Source organism: Strix uralensis, chromosome 4 (genome assembly GCF_047716275.1).
Source record: "Strix uralensis isolate ZFMK-TIS-50842 chromosome 4, bStrUra1, whole genome shotgun sequence".
Classification (NCBI taxonomy): domain Eukaryota; kingdom Metazoa; phylum Chordata; class Aves; order Strigiformes; family Strigidae; genus Strix; species Strix uralensis.
The window spans coordinates 121,904,105-121,927,583 of record NC_133975.1 but is presented as its reverse complement, the minus strand read 5'-3'; the positions used below and the strand labels follow the sequence as shown (position 1 = coordinate 121,927,583).

General features: G+C 39.1%; 2 protein-coding genes across 21 annotated transcripts in view; both read right to left on the bottom strand.

The window, feature by feature from the left end:
* Nucleotides 1-8,722, bottom strand: part of KLC1 (kinesin light chain 1) — a 53,694-nt gene extending 44,972 nt beyond the window's left edge. For 2 of the 8 annotated variants that reach the window (XM_074868902.1, XM_074868906.1), the window contains exon 1: nucleotides 3,220-3,575. The gene's annotated coding sequence lies outside the window, so the exon portion shown is untranslated. Of the gene's footprint in view, nucleotides 1-3,219; nucleotides 3,576-4,060; nucleotides 4,219-8,632 lie in introns of those variants that run through there. The other 6 variants (XM_074868907.1, XM_074868908.1, XM_074868903.1 and 3 more) reach the window with 5 other exon arrangements.
* COA8 (cytochrome c oxidase assembly factor 8) overlaps nucleotides 6,176-23,479 on the bottom strand; it is a 34,731-nt gene continuing 17,427 nt past the window's right edge. For 5 of the 13 annotated variants that reach the window (XM_074868921.1, XM_074868923.1, XM_074868933.1 and 2 more), the window contains 3 exons: nucleotides 22,459-22,522; nucleotides 20,366-20,456; nucleotides 17,475-17,722 (listed from right to left, as the gene is read on the bottom strand). In XM_074868921.1, the coding sequence (XP_074725022.1) occupies nucleotides 17,617-17,722; nucleotides 20,366-20,456; nucleotides 22,459-22,522 (261 nt within the window). In that variant the 3' untranslated portion in view covers nucleotides 17,475-17,616. The other 8 variants (XM_074868925.1, XM_074868929.1, XM_074868927.1 and 5 more) reach the window with 8 other exon arrangements.

Sequence of the window (23,479 nt, the reverse complement as noted above, 5' to 3'; positions counted from 1 at the left end):
AATATCTGAAGTGACTCAGGATATAACTATTATGATCAGTTCTATTTCGAAGTCAAAGAGGTTTCTTTTCAGAATGAACAATATGTCTTTGACTGATATTTGATTACCACGAAGTATCTACTGGGTATCATACATGTCATGCTTTTGTTTTAAGGAAAATGGGACTTAACATTGAAAAGAAACCTTTTTTCTAAACTTTAGTCAAGATAAATATGATGTTATTATAAAACAATTAAAAAATACTTTGGAAACACAATGTATTATACAGGCTGGATTAAGAGAAACACCTGTGACCAGCCACTTCATTGCAATGATGATGGAATTGGCCCATTTTTACGATAGTTAGGTCATACTGAACAACACCCTGGAGGCAGACAGACAAGAGGTGTTTATTTAAGTAGACCTTGCATGCTTGGCCCCCATCACTATCTGCTACTATGCTCTTCAACATTAAATACAGAAGCATATTTAGCTTGTTATTAATTTACCCGAATTTCCTTACTTTCCACTCCCTCTTATAAAAAACATTCTTTTAACAAGTATTTGTACACTGAATTAAGTTTTAAAATAATCATGAGCTGTGCATCTGAAGAGATGTTATTAATCCCGGAATAAATCCAATTGCACGTCTGCCAGAGAAGCCAAACAGAGAAAGAGATGACAGAGTAACTGCACAAGCTCACATCTCAAGAGAAACAGAAGCTGCATTAAATGGACTCAGAACTGAGTATGATGCTACAATATTTCCCCAAACTCCCAATTAAATAAGGGGCATATGTAGGTGTGTATACACAAATAGATCTACATATATAGATATACAGAGAGATATACATACTGCATAGGAGTAGCACACAAGTAAGGGTTTTCTGCCATTATCATGGCAAGTTCTTCATAAACAGAGGAAGCAGGAATTGCTCCTATATGCTTTAAGTGTCTGTATTGTTTTGATTCTTATATGTCCAAAACATTCAGAAGATTGTATTCTCAACTCCTATAAATTTAATTAATAATTTTGTATGCAATTCCTCTTTTGTCAAACACAAACCTTTTTAAAAATCAGTTTCCATTAATAAGGCACTGTTAGCACATCACAGTAATTTGACAAACAGTAAATGAGGCTATTTCATGAGACATTTGGAGGGTAACTTTATCCTCTTTTTAATTTACATATGATAGCATGTTTTCTTTGATTACAAAAGTGAAGGGAATCTAAGCTCAAATTGCTGTTAGAATTTCTGATTACTGGAATTGTCCAGTACCATCATCATCCTTTGGAAACGGAAAGGTTGCCAAACTTTAACTGCAACATGATGCAGAAATGATACTGCATTGTTGTGTGAGTTTCAGAACTGACAATTTGAATTCCCTGTATTTACCCACATGGTTCTGCATCATATAGAACGCATGTCTAAATGGAGCTACTGGGGGTCTCTGTTGTAATTTCACAAAAAGGTCCTCTTAAACCATGTGTTCACAAAAATAATCGTGCAAGTGACTTATAAAATACAAGGTCTTCTGCTCAGAATCACCAGATGGATCAGCTTTCTCTCTGCTGCCAGTAAATGCTGAATGTGTTACTTTCAATTGTATCTATAATCCTAGGGTTGTAATATCCTCTATCGTGTTTCGCTGAAGCTTTGGAATTCATAATCAATTAAAATAAAGCTATTTTCCAAAAGAGTTTGAAATCAATTGTGCATTCAAAAAGGTTGTTTTTAGCATTGTTGGGGGTTTTTTTGGTTGGTTTTGGTTTTTTGTTGGTTTTTTAATTAAAATGCTAAACTGTCTAAATCTCGAAGGTTCCTTTTTAGCTTCCAATGCACACCCTTTGGGCATAAGTTTCCTATTTAAGTGAAGTGCAAATACAAAAGTGGAAGTGAAAGAGACAATTACTTCCCAGAGTAATTGTTACTGAACCATCTGCCAACTGCAAGAATGCTAAAATTACATTTTAATAGCCTTCATTTTATGTATTTTTTATGTATAACTGTGAAAGTATTTTATATCATGAATGACATTTACTCACCATTTTGCTGTTCAAAGCAAACTATGAAAACAAACTTTCACTTTTTTCTAGCTATTTTTATTTTCTGATTCTGATTCCATGAGCAGTACTGAGTACTGCTGCTACATTTAGATCATATATACTAATGGAAATCATTAACGAGGAAAAAAAAAAAAAAGAGTAAGAGCACCATCATTGATTGATTCAGTAGCCTTCAAAGAGCCAGGCAATAGCATTACACTGGGTGATGCTGCTTTGGTCAGTAAAATATTCTCCAATATGCTTAGAACACAGAATTCAATAAGAAGCCAAAAAGTTCCTTCTAGTGATTACAGACAACTGCTATGCAGATCTACAAATCAGGCATCTTGTTACCTAAAAATATTAGAAACACGAAGCCAGAATGAGTAAGATTTTAAAGTGTCTAATTAATCTCTGCCCTAAAAATACAGTTATCAATTAAGTCAGCTACGCATTCATGTAATTTTGTTAGAATAACGTGCTCCTAATCAATGCTTTTCTGCATTTCTTATTTTAGAAGTGTAGAAATCTGGCCAAGACCTAGGTCTACGGATCGCCTCCGACGACAGCACGGTGGGTGACCTACAATACATAAATTCGGTCACTATTTACAAAACCCAAGAGAGAGCTGTCCTCGCCTCTCTCACCATTTCTGAATTAGCAACAGAATAAATCACCTAAGCTAAGTACGTGAAGTAAAAACAAAGCGCCGCACACCCCACGGAGACGATCTGAGCCCGACGGAGGGGCGAGGCCGGCAGCCTCCCTCAGCCCCGGCTCTGCCCGGGGTCCCTCCCAGGGCGGCGCCCGGCCCGAGTCGCAGCACCGAAGGGAGCCAGGAGAGGAAAAGGGGACAAAGCCGAGGCTATCCCCATCCCCGCCGGGGGGGTCCCTGCTTCCCTCAGCCCAGCGGTGACCGTAACTGACAGAGCTGTACACAAAACACCGAAAAACAACCTCGCTCCCCACTCACTCCCCCCCAAAAAAGCCACCCCACCCCACCTCGCAGAGAAGGAGCTCGCTGTCAGCGGCGCTGCGGAGGGACCAGCCGGCCCGCGCAGCCTTTTGTTGTTTGCGTAACGGGAGATAAAAAGGCAAAAAAGATTAACCACCACCACCCCCCCTCGGCTTCCCCCCCCTCGCCGCCCCCCCGGCAGGGCCGCCCCCGGGCGCGGGCAGCTCCCCCGGCTCACCGCTCGGTGCTGCAGGCTCAGGCGATGTGCGCAGCGCTCGCAGAGGCGGCGGGGGCCGCGCAGCCCGAGGCGGGGGGGGGGGGGTGGGGGGTGGGGAGGAGGCGACCGGAGGAGGATGTCAGCGATGGGCGGGCGGAAGGGAGGAAGGAAAAGGGTTTTTTGGGGGGTGGGGGAGGAGAGGACCGAAGAGAGGGAAGGAAGGAAGCGGGTCAGCACCACGGCGCCCTCAGTGCCTCCCCCGAGGTGCGGACAGGCCCGGCCCGGCCCGCCCCGGCGGCCGCGGTGGTCGGCGCTCGGCCCAGCCCCGGAGGAGCGGGCGCTGACAGCTGCAAGCAGCCACCACCGCCCCGGCTGCTGCTGCCGCCACCGCCCCTGCGCCCGCCCCGCACTCCCTTCCCACCCGCCCGCCGCCCCGCCCAACATGGCGGCTCCCCCTTCTTCTCCCACAGGCCTCCGCGCGCCCTCCTTTCCCACCGCCCCCCCCACCCATGGCGTCATCCCGACCCTCGGAGGGGAGAGGGACGCGCGGGGTGGGGGTGAGCGCAACACCCCCTCCCCTCCCCGGCCCGGCCCGGCCTCTCTCCCTCCCTCAGCGCGCACCCGGCCGGCCCCGGGAGGGAGAGGAGGGAGGCTGGTGAAGGCCTTCGGGGGTTCAGGTGCGGGGCCCCACACTGGCATCCCCGAGGCTGCCGGGGGAGGCGGGCGGGGCCCTGCTAAACCTCGCTAAGGCCTTGTTTGCTTGAAGCGTGTGCCCGTGGAGGGCAAACCCCGGCGCTCCTCAAGGCGCCCTCCCTCCCCTCTCACGCAGGGGGTTTCGCTCCAAAGCGGAGTGCCGCCGCACCTGCTTTTCGTGTTGGTTGTTCGGAGTGTCCTGGGAGGAAGGTCAGCGTTTTGCTTCTGTGAAGCAGGCTGACAGCAGGCAGAGGTGATGCTCCCGTCTCAGCTGAACACCGCTGGGACAAACGCACACGAAGAGCTCTACAGTGTGCAGCCGGCTCATGGTGCAAGTCACATGGGGGAAACAGGCTGAAGAACAAATTCTGTGGTGGAAGCTGGGTCCCCCCCTTGAGGCTAATCATGTGCTAATATGTTTCAATGCCCTTGTCTTTGTTCCACCTTGCCCTAAGTGAAAGATCCCTACTCTTCTACAGGTTTACACATAAAAAGAAAGACTTCCATTGGAACTCGGGTGGCGCTTGTCGCAAGAACATTTCTTTGCCGCTTCCAATTTCATTCCCACTTTTGCTAGAGAAGAATGAATGGTCACGGTATTTTCTTCATGTTGCTTTATGTTCCACTAGGTAGAAGCCCAGAAATGAAAGATGGAAGGAACTGAGGTTTGAGATGAAAAAAAACCAGTTAATATAGCAAAGCAGTAAAATGCTTTGGAAATCATCAGGGAACATTGACAGCCTAACTTTATGAAAGAATTATTAGTGTCTGGACAGAATATTATGGTGCATTATCATCTGAGCTCCATATTAGAATAGAATAGTTCAGTTGGAAGGGACCTACGAGGATCATCTAGCCCAACCGCCTGTGTAACTCCTGCAGTACATAGAGGGTATGAATCATAAGCTAATGGAAACATATGGAGGTGTAGTGGTAAATCAAAATGTGCAGCCTCACCTAAATGCTGATATCTAAAATACACGAGGAAAGCTGAGCTTACATCTGTTTGCCCTCTCATACAGCATTGAGAAAGTCTACAAAGTGGCACATATGAGAACAAGAGTCAGGTGAGAAAGCAAGACTCCCGAGTCAGGCGAAGCAGGAAGTCAGAAGAGGAATCAAAGCTAATGCTGTTGTCAAAGAGGCAGAACAGGAAAAGTCACAGAAGCACACAAGAAACAAAACAAAGTTAGGGGAACATGGATTGTCTGCAGACTGTAAATACAGAGAGTAACTGTTGGATTTGAAAAGCTGAGGGAACTGAAGTATACTTTCTGAATACCGCTCACTGATTGATATCTTACACAGGTCAAGCCATCCAACAAAAACCAGCTGTGATACCAGTATTTCAGAGCAGCAGCTCCTTGTGTTCTTCATCTCTAAAACATTTGTCTGGCAATTTTGTGTTAATGCTTTATCATCATATTGTAGTTTTGACAGGCAATACAGGCTAACGATGTATACTAATGTGAAATATGCGTTTGTACAGTAATATGAAAGGGGAAAAAAGATTGAAGGGCATTCCTTTATACAAACTACATTTTAAAAGTAAGAGTCATGCAAATTGGTCCACAGGTTCAGAGAATTTTCATGAATATGCAAGAGATTTAATTAAAAATAGAACATGCCCTAATTACATAATTATGCAAGAGAAATTATTCAAAGGAACCACTCCTGTCTTTTGAATAAACAATATTCATTGCTTTCTTCCTATCACACATTTGCTTTAAAAGATTTCCTGCAATTAGCTGCTTACCCGAGGGATCTGAGCACTCCCAACAAAGCAACTACTCCAGCTATGACCCTGATTCATAATACGCTGGGTAATCAAGTCTGTGCGTGCTGGCAATTTCCCACATAAGCAGCACACACTGTAAGCTCCCTCCTGCAGGAAGGTTGCTTAGCTCAATGGAACTGAAGTGCAGTATTACTCCCCTCTGTTTATGGCACAGAGCAGAAGACAGACACAGAAGAGACTTGGGGAGCATGCTTCTTCCTCAAGCCTCTGCCTGACCTGAAATATCGTAGGACTTCCTCTCCCTTTGGATCTTGTTTTTCCTGTCTCATCTGCGTAAGAATTAGCCAAGTTCATCTAGCAGTAAAAACTACTTACTGCCCACATTTCCATCTTCTCTTAGGGAACTAGTTATGCTATATGCCCTGCTTTTAGGACGAAATTATCTAGACATGATGTCTCTAGAATATTCTTTGTCTGCCACCAACAAGGTCACTGTGGTTTTCTGCAAACATCTGAGTGGATATTAAAATAAAACCCCCAAACACATTTACAATGCTGGATTCTTTATTCTCAATATACCCATTTCCCTCCTCTCCCAGAAGAGAGAGGGAAGTTTGTAATTCACAGTGGGAGAGAAAAAAGCAAACAGTTCAACTAATGCAGCACAAAGCTCTTAGGTTTTTGAGGTGCAACAGTGTGAGAAATACATGCAGCAAACTAAGATTCGGTTTAACTTACATCCACAAATAGAGCAAGCCTCTATAAAGAATTTCAGGTTCATCTCATTTAAGAAGTGTGGGTTGTTTTATTTTACCATTGTTATTAACAAGAATTATCCTCCTGGCTTAGAGGATCTTTCCTCCAAAAGAGACAAAAGTTTTTTTAAATCTAATCCTACAGTCTATAAAATCTATGACTTCATTTTATAAATGTGGGCTACAATAGAGCACTACATTGGAATAATTTCAACTGCTGCTAAAGTGCTGTTTAAAAGCATCCTGGCAATAATAAATATTGAAAGGCCAGATTCAGCAACCTGTCTGGCTTTTCATCACAATCACTTGACAGTTGCATATGCTTTTAGTTTGTATTTCCTACAAGAATGTCCTTTATGCAAAAGAGGAAACATCAAAATCAGTGCTCAAGAGTCAAAAGCTCAAGTACACTGTCCCAGATGCAATTTCAGCCTAAATCCTTTGTACATATGTGCAATTACTGCATGCAGAGCTACCCTGTTATCAGGGAGTTCAGGCACTTTGGAATAAAAGGACTGGATTTTGTTTGCCTTGACTCACTGTCATGGTCAGGATGCCTGAACATACCATCGGGAACCCACTGTTGGCCACGGCATTGAAGTTCCAAGTAAAATAAACACTGATCATGATCCTGCTTCCCAAGTCAATAAGCTTTATTCACATGCAAGTGAATTCTCCTTTCCAGAGTCACAAGGATTTCTAGAAAGCTGTAACAAATGAAAGCCAGTGTGCTTTTCCCTGCCGTTTTCTATCCACAGAGAATTAACAAGCAAATAATGCATGCAGCATTAATTCAACTCTTAACAGGCCATTTCATTAGTTAATTTCTGTTACCTTTTTTAAACAGAGCAGGATGCTTGCACATTAACATTTTGCTAACCAGAATTCTTTTCGCCTGCCAGCTTCTACAGAGCTGTGCTATTGTTATAGCCCAAAAGATACTGACTGAAAGGTTTAAGAAACCCATTGAGTTAGCTTTAAAACAGTTCTATTATGAAAAACAGACTTAAACCCCTCAGGTAATAAAGTTAAAGTAACTGAAAGCTAGAAACTATTAGAAAATTTGCATGTCAATATTAATGTCAACATAAAGAAAAATACTAGACAATTTCAGCAACACAACTATATTTATATATCCCAATTTCCACTGTTATCTTCAAAGTAGTAAGTGACCAGGAGCTAAGAACTGCACCCTTTGACAAACTATAATACTCTATGCTACATGAATTTACGGACAGTTTCAGTATTTTCCAAGATCCTACTTTTAAAGCATCAAAATTCCCAACATCTTAAGGGTGCACAGAGGAGAGCTTACGATGATTAGACTTGCATCTTTACTCCTTGCATTCAAGGAGTAGGTTCCCACCTCTGTGGGGGAATGCTCACACCCATACATACTCTGCTCAACCAGCAATATCTGTTCCTTCTTTATTTCTGACAAACCTCTCATTTCATTGAAAGATGAAGCAACTTTCTTCCTTACCTGCTTCCATGTTCTGTAGTCAGCTGATAGTTGACTACCAGCACCTTTCTAGCTTGGAAAGACTCTCTTCTCCATATTCACTCTGCATGACTTTCTGTGCTTACACATGAAGGATAGTGTTCCATTTACACTCCTCCTTTCCTTCCTCTATACTCTCACTTTTCAGTGAGTTTATTCTCTCTTGGAGTTTCAGTTGCTCATTCAAGGTTGTGAGAATTATTAATCACTGCATGCGAGTCACAGGAAGCTACACTTATTTCTGTATTCACCTACCTCAGTCACTGAACCATTGCAAAAGTGTATTAAGCCCTTCAGAGGAAATAAAAACCACTCTGTTGGTGGAATATCACAATCTTGGCCACTACTAGAGTAAGAACATTCAGTGTGTGGTACAGTACTTCTCTTCACCCTCCCATACCTTTACTTCCCAACTATGACTGTGGTCCCTTTCTTTACCTTTCTATTGGGATAAGGCCTAGTATTGATAGGAAAAAAGTTTATTCCACAAACACAACAAACAGACTCTTCCAAACACAAAGTCTTTGATAGTCTGTGTTCAAACCCAGGAACACTTAGCTAAAAGCAGAAAACCTCTACTGATTTCTAAGTGCCTGCTTTATTACTACTTACATTATCCTCTTCCCTTTCTGTGAACACCAGCTGTTTGTTACCTGTATGGTTTGTCAGCATTCCTTAATGGAGATTTGCTAACTCATCAGGCTTTGCTGCCAGATTACTTGCAATTAGATTAGGTGAGACTCTTACCTTGATAATCTTCGTAGTGATTGTAGGGTTTTTTTCCATGGTGAAGGAGACTTTCAGGTACCTTCTTCTCATTAAGTTCTCCAGAGTTTCATTATGAAAAGTGCTTCTTCCCTTAAAAAAAACCTTTGAGAGAGATTTTAATTTCAGCCACACACTGCAGTGTAAATCTGGGATAATTTCATTAACCAGTATGAGCTTTTTCTTTTTTTGAGAAGTGAATCCTTGAAAGCATAAGAAAGGCATTCCTTTTTCCAACCAAAATTAGGTAGAGGCACAGACTGAGCCATGAACTTGTCTCAGCACCAGGGAAACTGGTGCTTCCTCATGGAGATATGAAAGATGGATGCTCTTTATTCTCACTAAGATTCCTACATACATTTATAAAAGAAAGAAGCTGTGATTTTTCAGATGCTGCCTTTTATTAAAGCTCATGCATATGCTAATCACAAGAAATGCTAATGTCCATGTATGCCTGTATGTGACCTTTTCCAAGTAGAAATTTGCACCTACTGATGAAAGATAACTAAGTCTCAAAAGTCTAAAAGGCATTACCGATAACAATCTCATCTGGTCTTTTTCTAAATGTAATTATCAAACTCTATTGAAAACCAAGCAGGGATCTTGCCCTTCCTGCCCAAGAAGCTCATTCCTCCGCTGTTCAGTCTCAAGGGTAATATATACAAATAGATATTGTGCCAAATTGTGTCATTTCTTTCCAGCTCTTCTCCCTTGCTAGTGATCAGCCCCATTTCTCTATGTGTTTGCATTTCTAAGGAGGTCCTCAAATGTAACATTTCTCTTTTATATGTTTGATTAAATTATTGTAGAGAAAAAAGATTCTTCCCAAGGTAACCCCTCTTAGCTCCTTCTTCCTCCACTCACCCTGTCTAGGAGATTCTGCACTCCTTTCTCCCCTCCTGACCATCAATTTGCTTGGCTAAACAAACTGAACTCTTAATCTCTTTAAGAGAGATTCAACATCCCCCTGATTATTCAGTTCGCCCTTCATTGCTCCCATTTGCTTCACCTTTCTTGAGACTAATGTGCTGCAATTGTTTATGCCATGGTCACTATTCAAAGTGATTGTCCCTAAGCCTGATTTATCATTAACCTCCCTTACAATTGATGTATTCCTTTTCTGCACATGTAACTGCCAAACCCTTATCCCCCTTTGACTTCTGTTAAATGCTTTTCTCTCCTCCTCAACTAATACTCTATATGGAATTACACCAAATTCACTTGGCATCCAGGGTTGATTAGAATTTATAATTTTTTATGGGAGACCATTTTATATCCGCTTTCCATTGTTGGAGTTTGCCTTGGTTAAGAGGGTAGTCAAACCAAGGCAGTACTCAGCTGCACTGGGCTGGGGAATTAATGGTAATACATTTTGCCCCAAGGGAAAGGGAAATGTAAATATTTGTGCTGTGACAACTGTTTCTGTAGTTTCTGTGCCAGTGACCAATTATGCCTCTAAAGAAAATGGCTTCTGTGAATATGCCTGTGGCTAGATGGATGGTATACAGTATGTGGGGCTGAGAAGGGCAGAGTCACTTTAGAAATCAATAGCAAACAGAACTGCCTGTGCTAGGTATTTTGTTCCTCATCCTGTCTCCTGCAAAATACAGCAGATGCAGGAAAAGGAGAGATGATCTTATTCCCAGGGGTTTGGATTTGAATTCTCTCTCCTTGCTGCCTCCATCTTCCCACAGCAAGTATGTACTGTGAAATTTTTACTTCAGTTTCAGATGTTGTAATTCCTATGTTTTCTGTTGTAATTCTTTTTTATCTGCTTTAATGAAACATTTTCTTGACAGTTCACAGAGAAATCCATTGAAAAGTATTAAGTCCAAAGACATGCCATGGACACATTCATCTCTTCTTCCATATCTTCACAATGATACAGAAGAAAACAAGATATGTACATTGCTGCTATCAAGTCTTAGACTTGAAACATTAGTGAGATGATTGCATAATTTACTCCTACAGGATGGATGGTGTGTTTCATCTCTACAGGCTTGTCTGTCAGTTACCTGAGAGCAAATAGTCTTGAAGAACTCAATCTATGGACATGCTCCAAAAGAACAGAGTCTGATACCCCAGATGAGAAGGGGTTGAGAGAATGGTTTTAAATCATCTTTGTGCCTTCCCAATCCTATGCTATTCCCTGCTCCCTGGCTTCCATGTGATAGTTTTGCCCAGGACCTCCACAAGGTCCATCTGTAACCTAGTCAATCCACACTTGTTATACCCTCTATAATTAGGGGATGTGAAAGGAGGCCTTAAGAAACTAGCCTTGTAGGTCTCAATTTCTGAAGAAAGGAATTCCTCATACATCTGTGTATAGGTGTTTTAGGGACCAGTATATAAAAACAAACAGTGAGGGGATGCTATTAATTTGTCAAGTTTTGGCAGATACTGCTGCATCACATCATGTTCTGAAGGTTTTCCTTGTGCCAAAAAGGCTAGACTCAATTTAGGTAAGTTGTAATTTATGCAGAAACTGGCTAAGAAGGCAATTACCTCATCAGTATGTACATCATCAAGATATTCCGAGGCTACAGTTTTGCTTCAGTGGACAAATAATTAAAGATAGGAATTTAAAGCAGGACTCCTTGACCTTTGACTTTGGTGGCCAGCTGGGCATAGTACAATTCACAGAAATCAGAGTAATTTCTTTCAAGGAAAAAATCTGTGCCACCACAGTTATCTACAACACCAGCATTGTGTAAAATGCCTGGACTGTTTGAGGTGTTTTGATTACACGGAGGAGTTCACTCTGTCACATCAGCTAACAGTCTCCCAGGGAACTGCTGAAACATGCCAGGTGCAGTACTTCAGATTTTGAATCTGTGTGTTCTGACATAAAATTATTCCTTAATATTTAAAATAATAATTAAATTGTAATGAAAGCTGAAATACATTGAAATTGTTTCAAAGATATATATAGTGCAGTTTTACATAGTTTATCAAACCCTAGGTATTGAAAATAACATAACTGTAAACAGGAAATGAAACATACTTCAATAAACACTAGGAGAAAGCTGGGAACAATTAATATATATAAATTAGCCATGAAAGTGAAATGTACTGCCTACACAGTGTTTTTCACTTTTTATTACACGCTGAAGGGTCACAGAGTACACCATCACCATATGTTTGAAAACTGTCATGACTCACACAGAATAGGCTGATGAATAATAGTATCTTCCTTCATCAGAGTATAACACTGACCAGAAATCTACCCAGTAAATGGTTCCGTTGTGGGCAGCAATTTAACATGCCCCATATCCTTATAATTAACTACATAACCATAAAAATGTTACTGCCAGGTTTATCATGCACCAGTGCAGAAAGCACTCTTAAATATCTTTACAGGAAGGTTCACACATTTGTCATTTCCCATCCCACTCATTTTACAACCGAAGGAGGTTGGAATGCTGTGTTACTGGCATTCTCATTAACTTCACTTATCTTCTTTCTCTTTGAATTTTTGGTTGTGAACTCTGTTGGGTAGCATCCAAAACCAAAGTTCATATTGTAAATAAGTGAGATGCTTTTCTAATTTACATGTAAACATATAATAGAATTAAAGTTGAAATGATATTGTTAATTACATATGAAATTAAACATCGACTGCTAAGTGGCTCTTAGATAATACCAATAAATTATAGACTCAAGCCAGTAAGTAATAAGCTGCTTTGCTGCTTTTAGAGAAAGTGTGAACCTCATGATTCAAAAGCCTGAGAAAAATCTTCCTAAAATGGAAACCTGCCCTGTCCGTGGCAACTCTTCAGCCACATTCTCCCAGCATCAGCCTATTTTACTCAGTCCTATGGCAATCAGATTTATGGCTGTGACACCGTGGTTACTGTTAAGCACACTCAGCAAGTCTCCAGGTGTCACTGAATAGACCCCTCTTTTTCCAACAGCAAAAGCTGCACCAGGGAAGAAGCAGCAGAGGAGCATAGCAAAGGAATTGATTTTAAGCATCTCTTGTCAATTAAAATTGCTCTGCAATATTCTATGGCAGAGCTGATTTTTTCCTTTGAAGTGAGCTTGAATTCTCTGATGCAAATTAGCACCTGTGGCTATTTACTCATATGTCATCTTAGTATTTTGTTCTGTTTTTCATGGTGGAATTTTTCATGAGGCCTGAGGAAACTGGGAGTTTTCCAGACATGACATTAAAAGTGAAGTATTATTTTGGTAAATGTGAGAAGAAGATTGGTAAATCCAGAAGACATTTTCTTACATATTCATTGGAATTTAGTTTCCATTTTGTCTTTCAATCTCATACAATTTTGGACAAATAAAAGAGTTTTCTACCTAAGTATTTACAGTTTCTACAGCTACTAAGGTCAGAACTGTCTTGACTTGGTTTGTTACTGAGTGTTTATGCTGTGTCATACCATCTATTTTCCATATGACACTCCAGAATCAAAAATCACTTGGAAAGCAATCAAGGCAGTCAGTTAATCTCTTTTGAAATTTGCAATTCATGGCTTTTGTCTTCTAATATAGCCTTGACTACAAGATCTGTTTTGCAAAACAACCCCTACCCTCCCAAAGACTCTAGACTTCTAATTATTCAAATCATTCTAGAAATTAAAATCTGTAACTTTTCTGGAACCCTTTAAAAACAGCCAATGTATGCTACACACTGATCATCATACGAAAACATTTCCACAGCAGGGATTTATTACAAAGATGGGGCTAAAATTTGTCAACAGAAGTTCTTTAATAATGAGATATAAATAGTGACCTGAATTTCTTAGGATTCTGAAACTTGGGTTTTGCCTGTTGATGTGTTTTGGCTCAGCTGTTGAAAGTTATCACAGCCAATCCTGCAGCTGAATCGTATCAGCAGGTTCTTTGGAGGCAGCGGTGTGAACAGACTACTGCTGAATGCCAGCAATTCCTGACTGGCACGGGGGCTGCTGGAAACTCATGCCAGTCATGGGCCACCAAAGTAGCTTCAGGGCCACTCCAGCTTAGGCTGCGTGCTAATTGCCTCCTGGCAGTCTCAGAAGATGCACAAAGTCATTCTTGCTGCCTCCTGACATCTCAGCCCACCCAGGTCACAACACACCTGGGACCGCCCCTAAGGATGAGATCCTGCATTCACCAGAAAGCAAAATCACTGTACCTTTCCCTGCAAAATATAAGAAACTCGATTAAATGGGTATCTGGTTTGAACTAGTAAAACATAAGCAGCTGTATGAAACAGGAACCATGTCTTCAGAGCATTTACGGGGCTTCTAGAACTGATTTTGACTGTGGGAGTACTATAAAATATTTCTCCTGAGTAAGAGCACACTTAAAAAGGGATCATGTAATTTTTTTGTCTTTACTATTTTAGCCAAAAGTACTGATTTTGCACTTCCACAGCACCTGCTATTTGAATTTATCAGTCAGTTAAATCTTACAATACTCGAATAAATCTTAATCCATTAATGAATGCAAAGTCAAGGCACAAAGAAGTTATTTATATAATAATTAATATTAATTAGTATATCAAGATGATTACATTCAATGTACTTATAAACTCTTTTTAAGAAATAAACTAATAAGAAATAAAGTTGTGTTTGTTTCTAGTACTATTTTTTTTAAAAAATGAATGTGAATATTCAATTATGGGGTTATTATTCTGTGAACCAGTTTACAGCAATCAGTGGATATAATTTTTAATATGAAAATTATTCATGCATGTTACAGTTCCAGACATATATTATCCTTTCCTGAAAACATTTCAATCTCCCAGTCTTTATGCAAAAAACTGGCCCATGGGCTCTGCACAGGATGTAAATTAAGTTCTTGTTTCTCCAAATCTGCTTACCCTGTAGGATACTAATCTTGCTTAATGATAGTTGAAGCTAAAAATTGCAAGCAGAACAGTCCCCTTAAAACGGAGCCAGAAAGGGTCAGCTTCTAAATAAGAAATCTGAGTATTGAACTGGATTTTAATTTTATCCCTAAGAATGTTCATTTAAACACAGAAGCTATCTTCTCAGTTGTTTCTACCATTACTTTTATACTCCTAATGAAATTGAGAAATGCATTTTATTAAGATGTACAGTTCTTTATTAATCATATATAAAGGTGCTACAATCACTTCAACCCAACCTTTAGTTGGTCTGCCTCTCAATCCTCATTTGACACTTCCTCTTACTCCCCTCGCGTTCTATTGAAATTAATGCTCCAGTAGAGAAATTCAGTGAATAGCAAAACCCCAAAAAGATTATCAGAACATAACCACCCCAAGTCAATACAAACTATCAAAAATTATTTGACTATTACCAAAATACTGTTGCTTTATTATACACTTACTGAGTGCATGAGACAGATTAAAAAGGCACATGCTGACACTACTAAATATGAAATGCTGCTCTTCCTTCTGACAGGATTAGCTAAATACCTAAATGAGAACACTCCCCTGTATTTTTCCTATACTCAGAAGATGTGCACAAAGCCACTCTTTGATCTATTTACTAGTTTCAGTTACTATAGCAGGCCTTTGTATACATAAAAAATTTATTTTTAGTAGTCTGTGGCAGCAACTTATTTTTCCTTTGATGTATAAAGGATTTATGATCAATAATATCTGAAAGCAGCTGGCATTATTACAACTGCTCTGAGTAAAGAAAAAAAATCAAAAGTAATGCAACACTGGCAAAAATGATATGGCTGTTCAGAAAATGTAATTATCTCAGTAAATGTATGTGGCTTTGGTAACAAGACTCAAAATTTCAGATGGATTATTTTTAATAACATCCTTTCATAGTGGCTTTATTAGATGTTCTAAATCTGACCTCAACACTTACCTAATAGATAAATACCTCACTCCATCAATAGGTTTTAGATGAAGGGACCCAGCACTCCACACAATCTTAATGAAGGCAATGCCATAAAGGCATGAACTTTAACTACAAGCAGCTCAGAGCAGAATCCCAGCATGATCCACTGTATACCGATTATATTATTTTGGGGTGACCAACACTAAAATTACATGTTCAGAAAAGTTTTAACTGTGAATTGACTGAAGCGCAATCCAAACCTTCCCCCATGCCAACAGCAGAATACTTCTATCTGCATGATGAGGCATATTAATTCAACTGACATCTAACACTTTTCCCCTTGGATTAGTTCTAGTGGTGAATCAATTTCCTGATCTGGTTCAGCAGGCAGACACAAAAATGTCTGTGTTAATAAAAGTGAGCAGCTGAGAAGATGAAAATGCCTCTTCTGATTGACCTCTACCTACTTAAGCATATGTAAAACTACCTTACAGATCTTACGCGCAGGCTGTTGGAACATACAGCTATCAACCACCAGTCCACTGGGGTTCTGGCCTCTGCCTTTCAGAGATGTTTTCTTACATTATCCAATCCTTCTTTTACACTGGAACTATTTACTAAAGTGTGCATTCACATGGTGGTCAAAGCTTATATACTGTAAGATAGGATTTACCATAAAGCCCTGAAGAATTACATTACATACCCACAGTATTCTATTTCAAAAGTTTATTTCCCCAAAGAAACATGGCATTTTGTAACTTTTTAATATATACTTTTTACAGTAGTGATGCAGTAAATAACATTCACAAATAATATTTTCCTAGTGTTATCACCTCAAACACTATTAATGACTGTTTTCATTTACTAATAACAGTTAAAGCCACAAATGTGACCATTTTAGCCCCAATGATGATATCATCATTGTATGAAAGTGTGATCCGCTACCGTATCATTAATATTTATTTCATTTTGCAAAGGAATTATTACATTGATACTGACAAAGCTCTTCTTGCTCCAGCTGAGAAAGCCCGTGAATAAATCCCATCATGTTTGGACATGAAAAACAGGTCAGTGGCTGCTGAGCTGTTTCCAAAAGCAGAACCTTCCCTACAGCATAGCTTCAGGAAAACACACTTCATTTGACAACACACATTCTTTTTAACAGAATCCTCTTAGGAGGTACTGTATCCAAAAAAATCATTTAACTGTATACAGGGACAGGGAGAACATTCCAAGGAATGGAACTTCTTTTAAATTAAAGATACATGGCATAACATTTTAAGACTTCACTTAAACTAACTTCCTTCCAATTGATATTACATACCTGGAGGCTAGAAAAATCACCCTCAGGCAAGTTGTTGTGAGTGCCGCAGAGAAACTGGTGAGAATAGCAGATCTTTTGAAAGAAACAATCCAGTAGAAAGCAGTACATATTAGTACTAACATTGTTCTCCTCCATACAGCCAACTATCAGTTCCCCTTTCTACCAACATTAAGTGACTGGCAATGCATCTGTTTTATTGCTCAGCAGCTAAAATCTTTAACCATAGTCTAGAGTAACTCTTGTCCAAGGGGAGCACATTTCTTTTAACTAAAACAAAATTACCAAAGAACATCGTATAGCATTAGTAATTTATATAATACCATAAATCTTTATTAAAAATAGGAAGTAATCACACTGAAAGGAGGATCACTCTAAATTGATTGTATATATACTCACAAATCATATTTGTTCCTTCAGCCATGTTGCATTACTTATGGACAGCTACCGCCCCAGAGACACAACTGCTGCAAAATGAAGCATTTTTGTCTTTATATACTGATACGGTTGGTGGAGACATCATTCTCTGACCCGAGTTCAGGTACACCATATGCAATCGCCCATTATTTAGGAGCTATGACTCTGTGGTAAAAATGTGACAGCTGTGATCCATTCCATTTAATGTAAACGAGGAACAGCTTTTAACAGTTCTCTCAGTTGTGTTTTGGCTGAGAAATATTTTAGATATTCTTGGAATAAAAGGTAAATGAAATCTACATAGTGATTATAAATTAATGGCAACTTTTATTTACATAGTTTAACAGATTCAAACAATTATTACATTAGTCATTCAGATTCTGAACATCACTATAAACCACAAGTTTATAGCAGGCCTAGCTAGAGTTGCATTCTTCATGGAGCTGCGATTAATTTCCCACATTTTTCTTTTTCCAACGAAGCCACCTCAGAGCTCTTGCCAGTGCTACTTGTCCCATGAGGTATGTGATAGTAAAGTTACGCTTATACCAATCTCTAGGATTCCAAAGCCAGGAAAATCATGCAGAACAAGAACAGGAAAAAGGTAGACAATTACATTAAAATATCCTTTGGCATTGACAAATGATAATTCAGTGTTGACCTGTATTTTCCGTGGCAACACTTTTCCTGCCCAATGAGAGTTAAATAATCTATGAAAAGTTCTGTGTGAATATCCATATCCATGAACAGATTACATGTGAACTATAGGGCTACAACCATTGAGAGCTTAACTGTAAAAAAAGTTAAGGGATGGGTAGTTTTATGACCTATTGTATTTGAAATCAGGTAAGCTAAAATAATTGTAACCGCATCTCATGTTTCAGAAGTAAAGCTGATCATCAAGCTACCTAGAAGAATTTTCTGCCAGCGCTGTGCTATGGGTAAGATTTGTTTGTGCATGTATGAAGACGCATGTGTTGGAAAGGGCATAGTTGGTCACCTGTAAGGGTGGGAAAAAATAAAATCACACTTCAAAGACTAATTGTATAACCTAACACAGAAAACATTATGTTTCTTATGCAGTACCTTTTAAAGATGATGCCTCCAATATTGCTAAAGTTAGCCTTTGTATCTTTAAATAGTTTTAACGAAGCATGCATGGCTTCTGGAGCTAATTTAAGATATAGATCGGATAGTCTGTATCAGCCCTTTTAACCTCCAAGAACTTGCTTCAAATTCTTGCTCCTGTTACAAACTAAAGTAACATCATAATTTCTTTCTAGATTCTAAGAAGGATCCACCCCCCATTTTGTAAAATGCTGCACATGAAGCAACAGAGCATGCTTACTGCAGAACTACCAGGAAATATTAAAACATTGGGATTTAGGTCTTCTCTTGAGATCTCTGTGGGAAACCCTGCATGTACAGATCTAACATAAACCTGAGATACTAACCTCTGAGTAAGAATAGTAGCCAAAATTATGCTGACAAGCAGCACTGAGCTACCCCCTCAAATAGCATGTTTTGACTTAACATGACAACATTACAACTGTTTCTTTTCCCCTTTCATGTCTCATTTCCTATATCCTTCTCAATTTTTTCTGCCTAAACTAGACTGTATTTCCAGTCTTAAGTACCCTGAACTAAATATTCATGGCATCTATGCACAGTCATTGCTTCAATTTTAACTACATTTTAGAAGTTGCAACACTTCAGCAGCCACAGTTTTCAGGCCAGCTGGCAACACTGCAAAAGAACATACCACTGAATGCATAAACAGATTTTTATAAATATGACCCCTCAAAATCACAGTGCCTTTAAAAAGCTCCACTGCTTTCAGGGCTGTGAAGTTCCACTTTGAAACTACAATGATGCAGCTGACACTACCTGATTTTACAAGGCAGAAACAAGGAAGGTCACGTTTAGGCACAAAGCCTGAACTCTCTTGCCGTGGAGACAGCACACTATCCCAAGGTCACTACAACAGTGGCGTCTGGTGACCAGTTCCAAGATAAACTATTTGCTTTCTCACTCATCAGATTTATGGGCAATTTGAACAACAAACCTCTTATTAACAATAGTATTTTACTTTCCATTTTTTCATGCTGTTGTTAAGGTTTATGGTGAGGTTTTCCCCTCTGATCCCTTCCCCCATGGACAAGATGCACATATTTGTTTTAAATACTTGTTACAGTAAAATTGTTCTTACAGTACATTACGGTATATGCACAATACGTACAAAGAACCCTAAACCACAATTTTTTATAGATCAGTTGAAGTGATGGTAGAATTCTCGCTAGCATTACACCATCAGGAACACAGTAACACCTGACACCTTTGAGCCCAATAATCTTTCAATCCAATACAGAGAAGAAACTGAAGTTGTGGTTTCATATTCAGTGGGCAGTGCTACTGTAAATGGATTAAACACTGTCCTTCTTCAGCTTCCCATTCCTTCCTCACTTCTAGCCCTCTACCAAGCGTGCACAGATACGTGCAGGGTCATGTGTGTTTGCAAGTCATTTTTCAGTTGTTTCAGATTCCCAATCCAGTTTATCAAGTTGTACAAACAGTAACACTGAAACAATGCAGTAGATGTTGTGAAGAGGCAGTGTGGATGTGGGCTTACCCAGTTGTAGCTGAGGTTTTACACAGGATGAGTTCAGGTGATCATTTTACTAACGCTTTGCCACACAAAACCCCCTCAAACTCAAGGCTAATCACTTTCATTTTTACTATGTGCTTGTGACTAATAAAAACAAGAATACTAAATACAACTCTCATGAAACAATTTTTCTTTAAGATGAATCACATTTACTAGTCCTTATTTAACAGTTAATTAGAATCTGTTATATAGAAATTTCAACTGTTTTATTCGCCTATTTATCAGTTTCAATTAGCAGCATGAAAACACCCATGCCATAAGAGAAAAAATTGAGTGCCTGATCTTGTCTCTCTGAATCTCAGCCATGAGATTCATCTCTCCACTAAATCAACAATAAACAGTAAAACTCAAATGATAATGAAAATTTCTGTCAAATGCTAATAATAGCATTTAAAAAAATCATTTTCTAAAATGATAGTTTTAGATGCTGTTTTACCAATTATGGAAAAAAAATGTTCAAATTTTCTATTTGATCTTATGCCTTTCACTTAGACTATAATGTATAATAGGCAACAGAAATATCTTCTACATACCTGTTATACTGCATATGCTTTCTAAAATTTTTACTTAGAAAGTCCTTGTAAAAGTCAGCCATTTCTTCTGCATTCAGTGTTGCTTTCTGACCTGAAAATAAGTTTTGGCATAACAATGTCAAGATAATTCTTTGGATTGAAACACTGGGTTCAGTTGCAAGAGAGCTAGGTCTGACTCCTTCCTCCTACAAACCCTGAACAAGTTAATATGCTTTTATCTTCCAACTTTTTGAAAACTACCTAGGGAGCACAGCAGATTAAAAATACTAATCATCTTGAATATGTCATAACTCTTAAGCCCTTATTACTTATGAAAGTGACTATCAGGTCTTAAATAATCTAAGGAACTAGTGAACCCCTATGAAAAAGTTCACAGATCTGGGAGTACCTAATCCTCTGAGTAAAATTAATCTCTGTGGCGCTGAAATCTAAACAGCACCAGTAAGAGCACTTAGTAACCTAAATTTCCCCCCTGAAGCAAGTCAATAAATATAGAAAGAACACTATCCTTAACTGACACATTTGCAGACGTACATTGTTTTCTGTTGTTGATAAATTTTAAGTAACTTATACCAAAGAGTGTATGTTCTGAGATGTCAGATTTATTAACAATATAGTAGGCAATTACTTTGTGAAGCAGCAAGTACAAAAGAGGATTGAATATGCCACTGCCATAAGCAGAACATAAGAAGAGATGGATTCTTTCCACAGGACATGAAAGGAAAACCTGTGGCTACAGTACAGATGTTGAATCCTGAGAATGAGCTAATATTCTCAACTCTACCAGATAATTCCTGTACAAACTTTCTGGCACTTCCAATGTTTCTAACATGAGAGTCAAATCTGAATGTCCCAGGGGACATGGATATGATGAAGGAGACGGAATTGTGATATTCAACTTGCTACTGTTCCAAAATGCACTTCAAAGATCCTGAGACCAATCACAGAAACGTAAATTATTGATCAGTTCTATCTGTCATTATTTAGAAATCTAATGTATTACAAAAGATTAACACACTATGGGATAAAATTTAAGACTATTTGAAGGTTGCCTACTTAACACCTATAGTTAATTTGTTTCTTCATACTGTTATCAGTAGAACTGATAGTAGATTCACTTACATAAAAGTACATTTTGTTCCAACTGTTAGTGTATGTTATTAGTCTTATTTTTATATATGCACGCAACTGTATTATAGAACAGAGTTAATCACCACATGCAGACAATGTAATTTTATTTTTAAGGGATGTACATGCTTACTATTTTTTCTTTTATTTCTAGGGTATAAAAGCAAAACAAACAAAAACAAAACCAAAATGTCAATATAAAAGCAGCATTTTCTAAACAACACAAAACTTAATTAAAATTATTTCTCAACCACACACTGGTCACTGGGATACAAACAGAAGAGAAAAATAATGGTCTTGATAAACAGGACGTCAGAGCAGATGCTTTACTAAACTCAAACTGATCATTATTCTATGAACAAAATGTTCAACCTCATGCTACAATGGCCAATTCACTGTTATTAGGAAGGCATCTTGTTTTCAGTTTCACATAATGAATTAGAGAGGCAACTATTTTACAGCAACTGTGCTCAGGCAAAGACAGGCAGATAGCAGCTGCTGTCTCCTCAGAAGTTGCCTTATTCTGCCTCAAGGAAAAATATTGTATTCACTGAATACACTATGGACCCGAAGCCAAAGAGCGTGACTTTGTCCACCCAACCGTAAGATGCACTCGAGGCACATGCTCTATATGTTTAGCTCAGCCAGCTCACTGGGTTAGGAGGTGTGAAAGCAAAAAGCCCTTCCTCCTCAGACTACAGAATGATTACATTACTTGGCCAGGATTTCAGCACATTCCCTCCAGCTGTGGGGAAGGAATTAGGGAAAGAACAGTGCAACGGATGATCTGACCCCCACATGCACACCTCTGAGGAGCTCCTCCCCTCTTTTTTAAATCATTCTCCTAAAACCACTTCTAAATCAAGATTTACTTGTGACAGGACACAAAGAGCATAAACTAACAAAATTCAAAGTTAAACAGAATTCAGAATGCATCCTAAACTATAAATAAAGATCTCACTAACCTGTTTCATCTCTCATTTCCAGACCCTTGGCTTTCAGTCGTGAATAAATAAATTCTTCTTTCTCCTAAAACACGTTTTTCCACATTAGAATCTGATGTGCTCAGTCCTTGAAGTTAACCACTGTTTTTAATCACATAGCAGTGCAGTGCTTAATACCCTCTGAAATAACAAGCATACTCACTATACTTGAAAATGTAAACAATATATTTTCCTGAATCCAGTGAGTTAGTTAAACCAGTAACTTCATCACTTAGATCCTGCTACGTGCAGGCATCAATTAATTCATGCAAGCGTTTTACTGGAGTAAAGTTGCAGCTGAGATTCAGTATTGTTTGACAGGATCTGAACCTTCAGTTTATAAAACAAACTATGAAGATGTGATGTATTGTATAACAGAACTTGAACACAGAGAAAAACATAGCCTTAAAAAAATGAAATTACTCAGAAACAGAATAATTATTTGTACGTAAGTTTTTCAGACTTAAAAAGCAGTTCTATGGAATTAAAAAACAAGCTTTGTTTTTTCTCTGAGATCTTTGCAAGTTTTGTGAGGCTATGATGATCAAAGATCATCACAAATGACGGTGAATTACTGAACCTTTACTGTTTTTCCAACAAAATTCAGTGTCTCCTAAGCAATGCCGCAATCAGGAAAGGCAACATACCATGACTGAAAAGTCCCCACTTGTAGACTTACTGGGGTACGCTGCCAGTGAAACAGTCCCTCGTTTACCCCTGGTGATTATACCTATTTCTCCCACTTACGACAGAGCAAGAAGAGCTGCAGGATCATTTTCAACAGCTGCTCTAGTCACAGACAGGTCTTTCACGTAGGGTGGCTAAAACTTTATATTTTCAGTGCCAGATAGGAAAAAGGCAAATATGCCACTAAACAGCAATAAAATATACAGGCTCTTTAGTTTTGTACTTATGTTTAAAGATATTAATGACAAAAAAGTAATTTCCACAAAGACACCGTGCATATTAAAAGAAACGGTATCAATTACCAGCCAGTAGTGGC